This window comes from Nicotiana tomentosiformis, chromosome 8, assembly GCF_000390325.3.
Source record: "Nicotiana tomentosiformis chromosome 8, ASM39032v3, whole genome shotgun sequence".
Classification (NCBI taxonomy): domain Eukaryota; kingdom Viridiplantae; phylum Streptophyta; class Magnoliopsida; order Solanales; family Solanaceae; genus Nicotiana; species Nicotiana tomentosiformis.
In genome coordinates, this window is record NC_090819.1 from 62,127,907 (window position 1) to 62,135,077 (window position 7,171).

The window sequence follows — 7,171 nt, forward strand, 5'->3', positions numbered from 1 at the left end:
TTTAGATATAACAAGCGAATAACGAAAACAAGAAAGCCATTAGAACTTGTATCACTTGCTACCACCTTTTTTGTATTTTCTTTCTCCAGCCATTGTGCATAATTTGATTTATATTTTAGAAGTGAGGACTATGCTTTAAAAGGAAGGAATTTTGTTTGTATTATATTTCGATGGCAGTTATATACAAAATGCTAGGATGTAAGATTCTCATTGTACAAGGAGTGCTAGTTTTATTGATTTTGAAATACATAGGTATATCCGTGATTGAGTAAATCACCAGAAATGGTATTGATACAAAATTCGACATTTGTGTAGGATTTGCATTAGATAAGGATTAAGAACTTGATTTTGAAATACAGGAAATGTATCATTGATTGAGTCAAATTACCAGGGTACTTAGAGTAATTTACTGAAATGTAAATTACATACAATTCGATGGGGGCTTTAATCTATCTGTAAAAACAGTTTTGGCTTGGATGGAACTGTGCCCTTGTACCTGTTTCCCATTTTGATTACACATACTGCACTCACTTGCATTCGGGGATTTTGCTCTTGATGTCAATTTCCAAGCAATAATGTAGACAGACCTACTCCGACTCTTAAAAAATGCTGATGAATACAATGTCGGTCCTTCAAAAGTAATGCATTTTTGAAAAATCGGAACAACATATGTATTTGCTGGTACTTATGTTTCTGGGTATTCATTCCCTTAATTGCTTGAAACAAAATAGAATGATACTTTATCAGTGTTTGCTTAAAAGTTATGGGAATTTGCTTAGCTACCTAATGCTTCAACATGTGCACTCGGTCACGTTAATTGCTTTTGCATCTGCAATCTTGAATAGTTTTTTGCATTGCATTGGCTACATAAGGTTAAGAAAAAACAAGACGTGTGAAATTGTATCGAAACTTTTGAAAGCAGAACAGCACGGATATAGTATATAAATATATCTGACTGCATTAATGAGTAATGGACTCCTGATTGGGCACACGTTATACGACACTATAAAAATATTTGATAAACTTGTCCATAACTTTAGAAGACCGCAACATTAAATGATGATTTCAGAGACCAGCACAGCATGCATACTATTTTAATAGTAAGAAACTTTGCTTAATTACTGAAAAATTCAAAAACAGAAAAATAAACTAATTAAATGACCTCTTTCCCTAGCCAAGCAAGGCTGTTCAACCATGCCATCAATATAGGATAGATAATGACTCTCTAAGCAAAGCCTTGATTCGAACACATAGTTTGACGGAAAAAGAGAGAGTTACTGAAACCTATTCTTTTCTTCGAAAGATCAAACTCTATAAGGTTGTCCTGCATCTGAAATCCACCAATGATAATTGATTGTCCCGATTCTTGGCGTCGTTCTTCAACAAAAGCTAGACATATGACATCTCCACTAACTTCTACCAATGAGTTTGCTCCAGTAATTTTCCAGTGCACATTTTGCTTGTGGAGAACGAAATTAATTTCAGGAGCATTGTAACCAAGTCGTGACATACCAATATCTCTCGAATTGAAGCAAGTTGTAAAAGGTTGCACTGCGAGTACTGATCTCACCTCTTTTGGCATCTCTTTAACAAAAGCTTTGGTTACTGCATTGTAAATAGATGTCTCTAATACAGTGTAAGGAACAGTCGTGCTTATTCTTGTCCCACCGTATCCACTTTTATCCAAAGACAGCAATGTTTTATTAAGTGGTAACGTTTTTCCATTGATCTTAATGGATGAAACTTGAATATAATATTCTGAGGAGGGCCTATTGATGAAAATACTAGGTGAGTAGGTAATAATAGGAGTGTAGATAAGATCACGTGAGGCATCATAGCCAGGACTAAATAAATAAGGGCTCTGTCCAATATATATTATACCATTAACATCTAATTCCTTTGTTGAGCTCAAGCAAATGGCAAACTTTCTGCTGAACCTAAACGCTGATGCAAATTGAGTAGCAAGTGATACTGGACTCTGCTGTCCAAAACCAATCATTCCCTTAACATCTTTACCGAGACTTCTGGTTAAATATGAAGGACTGCAGCTAAATATAAAGCTTGACATGGTTGCTACAGGACCTGGAAATGTTCCATTGACTGATACGATTGACAAAACATCCCCGGCGATTTCACCACCGGTGTAGATGGTATCAATAATGGGGTTTTCAACAACGTTATAACAAGCGTTGCTGTTACAACCCGGTCGTGTACCAGTTCCTGTATGACAACTTCCGCAGGCGGTTGACCTAGCAAGATTACATTGCCTTGAATTGCAACGAGCTGGCTTGTAAGTGGAGCTTTCGTAGTCTTGTTCACAATCCACCCATAGGCTTTCGCCACCAAGATGGATGGCTAGTTTAAGAGGGACAAGAGGTGTTCTTTGATGAATTTTAGTTATGTATTGTAGAGTGGAGGGATCTTTCTTAACTGCAAGGAATAAAGTTTTAGGATGGGAAGTAGTGGTTTGAGCTAGACAAGTAATTGATGATATTATGAGAAGAAAACAAAGGTGAAGTAGACAGTAACTAGAGGACGACATTGGAATATGAATGATTTTAGTATAAAGGAAAGCATGCAAGCACACTTCTGTGTGAAATATTGGATATCATAAGTATCTATTAATAGCTAAAGATTCATGAGCCTTTCTTATTGAGAAGTTTCTTGGATATGAAACTCTTTACATTTGAACTTTTTTTATTCTTTTTTTTCCATTGAAGTACGTGTTGCTTTCAATCTCATCAATTTATTAAGTATAATATTTGAATGGCTCACCCTTTACTGGCTAAGTAGCATCTTTCCAGAAGTTCAGACTTCATATTTTATCAAGGTCGAATTAAGGAAGCCCCTTGTAAAGACGATTTGCCACCAAATTAGGAAAGTTATATTTTGTTTATTGTCTCTCCATATTTCTCGTATGCACCATCATCCAGATGCACCGACAATTACTCATATTTAACTCATAAACAAACTAGTTTAAATTATATACATTGTTCGCGTAAGAAATTTTTAGAGCATCAAGTCATATTTACCGATTAAGACAATCTATTAATATTCAAGATTACAAATTTCATATTAATTTTAAGGATATCCTTCTAGTTACTTAATAACGTAAAAAGTTCTTTACACTGATGATGTATATATATAACTTAAACTTTAAACAAGATCATCAACAATTAACGAATAAAGAGATGGAGGTAGAAGGATTCTTTAATTTGATTCATTCTCTACTAATAGCATTAGGATAGCAGCACCTCTAGGGAAAAGAGGCCAAACAGCATTATAGGCCAATAAATTTCAAAATTATAATGTGAAGTATAAAAAGTTTTAGTACTTGATGGGTGTCACGACCCAAAATCCCACCACAGGCATCGTGATGGCACCAAGTCTCTAAAACTAGGTAAACCGATTTCCATTACATTTTTGAAGCCATTTTTTTTAAGTAATCAAAACTAACAGCGAAAATAATTACAATACACAACCTCCCCAGACTGGTAGTACTGAGTCACGAACTCTAACTGAATACATAGAATGATCACGAGGACCGAATATACAATATTGTTTGATTACAAACTAACAGCACAATGAAATGAAAAGACTCCAAGGGACTACGACGACCAAGTAGCTCTACCTTGAATCCTTACGATCCCGCTTTAACTCTGCTCAAGTCCGATATTTCCAATACCTGGCTCTGCACAAAAATGTACAGAAGTATAGTATGAGTACGCCACGATCGGTACCCAGTAAGTATCAAGACTAACATCAATGGAGTAGAGACGAGGTAAAGTCAAGACACTCACTAGTTTAATAACCTGTGCAATATAATATAAAAAATAATATGAAACAAATAACATCAAGGCAACATAAAACAACCAATGATATGCACAGTAAGACAATAAGATCACCATTTAATATCGTCCAACAATTAATAAATATAGTTACACCCAATTAAATCAAGTTCTTCAATTAAATATCCTTCACATATAATTCTACCAATTAACTCTCTTTCAAATATAATTTTACTCAAATAAATATCTTTCAAATACAATTCTTTCATATAATACTTTCTAAATAAAAATCCTTCCAAATAAATATTTTGAATATAATGCTTTAATTAAAAGGTCACCATGTGACACCTCATTTCATAATCATAAAAATACGGGTCTCAACCCATTTTCATATTTTTCATAAACACAAGTCTCAGCCCTTTTTTTCATATTTTTCATAAACACGGGTTTCGGCCCATTTTTCATATCTCCGCGGTATTTCGTGCCCATAATTAAATCATCATATTTTCCCTGCACCTCGTGCCCTCATTTCATATCTCAACTGCACGGACAACTCACGTGCCAATATCTTTAATGTATAAAAGATCCACATGATCAATTTATTTTTCAATAAAGTAAGGTTAAAATCTTTAAATCAAGTAAGAAATCAATAAATGAATGAATTTAATTTAGAATCATTTGATGAGAAATAACATTTCAATTAAAATGAAACATCAGATAAACTACTGATTTGGATATAAAATTTATTAAATTAAAACATATTAGAATTTTTCTTTTATTTAAAATAACTCAATCATCAAAAACAAGTACAACCCAAAAATGCAAATCCTCAAAGTCTCGTACGAAAAAGTCGAGGTCAACACCATACATCAAGAAATACAAAACACTTAATATTAAGTCAAATAATACATCACGAAAAAAATAAGAATTTATAAATTACAAAAAAAAAAAATAATAACCAAGGGCAAGTGCAAACATAGTCTCGAAGTAAGTGCTCAACAGGGGATCTCCCGAGGTACCGCCTCATAGTCCCAAAATAAATATGCAACAACAATAATGCCCCCAGGCGATCACAAATCAAACTCCGACATAGCCCCCTTGTCTCGCCACATGTACAATAATAAAGTAAATGTCCGTCTTATCTCGCCACACGTGCATAATAATGTTCTCACCTTGTCTCGCCACATGCGCAAACCCACATATATATATATATATATATATATATATATATATATATATATATATATATATATATATATATAGTCTGCCTTGTCATGCCACATGTGCATAAATTAATAGTAATAATAGCACGGCAGAAACCTCGTGCAAATACCGGAACATAACTCTCACAATATAATGTGCCAATATCACATCTCATAAACTGCACCTCAAGTGTTCAAATATTATAACATAGCATAGATTGCACATCAAATGCTCAAATATCACAACTTGCCACAAAAATTAACAATACCTTATTTTTCACAATAAGGAGCCCATGGCTCGACCATAATGTGCACAAAGAATCTTAACAAAATATCCGGAAGTGAACAACTCAACAAAATAATATTTCACATAAAAATCAAGGTGGCAATCACACCAAATCATCATGTAAAAACAATTTCAACAAACAAGGATCTAGGCATAACAAATAGATGATTTAATGAGTGCCAATAATTTCCAATTTAATACATAAGGGCGTCTAAGAATTTTTTTAATCAATGAAATTTGCACATATAAACCAAGTACGTACTCGTCACCTCGCATACATGGTTTTCAATTATACAAATTGCACATAAGACTCAATGCCTAAAGGGTAATTCCCCTACTCGAGGTTAAGCAAGACACTTACCTTTTTGAAGTTAGGCCGATATTCCAAAATAGCCTTCTTGCTTTAATTGACCTCCGGACAGCTCAAATCTATCCAAATTAATTGTATAACTTCATTAAAATTTATCGAAAATAATTCCGGATAATAATATGTCGACTTACAATTTTATTCCAAAAGGTCAATAAAAGTCAACGCGGGACCCGTCTCTCGGAACCCGACATAATTTTCATAAAATCCGAACACCCATTCCGATATGAGTTCAACCATACCAATTTTATCGAATTCCAATAACAACTCGACCTCCAAATCTTAAATTTTTATTTTTGGAAGATTTTACAAAAATCTTTATTTCTTCCATTTAAATCCGAATTAAATGATGAATATAATCATGGATTCATGAAATATAAACACTTTAGGATATAGAACACTTACCCCAACAAAGCTTGTGAAACATCCCTCCAAAATCGCCCAAATCCGAGCTCCAGAAATCCAAAACGAAAAATGGCGAAATGACCATTTTTGGTCCTAAATGTTCTGCCCAGATTCCGCACCTGCGGACATTTCAGTCGCACCTGCGAGCTCGCTTTTGCGAGCCAATTCTCGCTTCTGTGATGTCCACTGGCGCTGCTCTCGCACCTACGGAAGAGCTCCCGCTTCTGCACTCACGCAGGTGCGGGAAATTCTTCACACCTGCGCCCAAATTTCCGCAGGTGCGATTCCAACAGGTCTGCCTAGAAACAATAGAAATCCCATCATTTTCAACAAGTCCAAATTCGATCCAAACCTCGTCAGAAACTCATCCGAGCTACCCGGGACCTCGTCCGAATTTACTAATAAGTCTCGTAACACAATACGGACCTACTCGGGGTTTCAAATTACATCACACAACACCAAAATTACGAATCGCTCGTCGAATCAAATTTTGAGATTTCAAATCTTCCAACTTCTATATTTTGCGCCGAAACGTATCAAATCAATCCGGAATGACTTCAAATTTTGCACACAAGTCATAAATGAGGAAATGGAGCTATTCAAATTTCCGGAATTAAAATCCGACCTCGTTATCAAAAATTCACCCGTAGATAGGATTTTCTAAAAATCTTCTATTTTTTAACTTTCGCCAAACTGTGTCGAATTGTTCTACGGATCCAAATCCAAATTTGAACATACGCCTAAGTCCAAAATCATCATACGAAGCTATTGCCATCATCGAAATTCCATTATGGGATCGTTTGCTCAAAAATAACTCCCCGGTCAACTCTTTCCATTTAAGCTTCAAAATGAGAATTTTTCTTTAAATTAAATTCCGAATCTTCCGAAAACAAAACTCGACCACACACGCGGGTCATAATACATATTGTGAAGCTTCTCGAGACCTTAAGTCACTGGACGGGGCGTAATTTCTTAAAACGGCAAGTCGTGTTGTGACATTCTCCACCTCTTAAATAAACGTTCGTCCTCGAACGTGCTAAGAATCTTTCTGAGGACTTTAAATTACTGAGTATATTCTTGCACACATACTTGTGGGTGATTCTACATTCTTGTAATTTAACAC

General features: G+C 34.9%; 1 protein-coding gene across 1 annotated transcript; it reads right to left on the reverse strand.

Moving 5' to 3' along the window:
• Positions 1 to 1,014: 1,014 nt before the first annotated feature.
• Positions 1,015 to 2,579, reverse strand: LOC104106341 (probable aspartic proteinase GIP2). Its single transcript, XM_009614866.2, has one exon. It carries the CDS (start codon positions 2,540 to 2,542, stop codon positions 1,226 to 1,228), a length of 1,317 nt encoding a protein of 438 aa, XP_009613161.1. The 5' UTR covers positions 2,543 to 2,579; the 3' UTR covers positions 1,015 to 1,225.
• Between the last annotated feature and the right edge of the window lie 4,592 nt (positions 2,580 to 7,171).

Bases quoted from the DNA above. Each gene is read 5' to 3' on its own strand.
- LOC104106341 (XM_009614866.2), bottom strand. From the start codon at position 2,542: ATGTCGTCCTCTAGTTACTGTCTACTTCACCTTTGTTTTCTTCTCATA.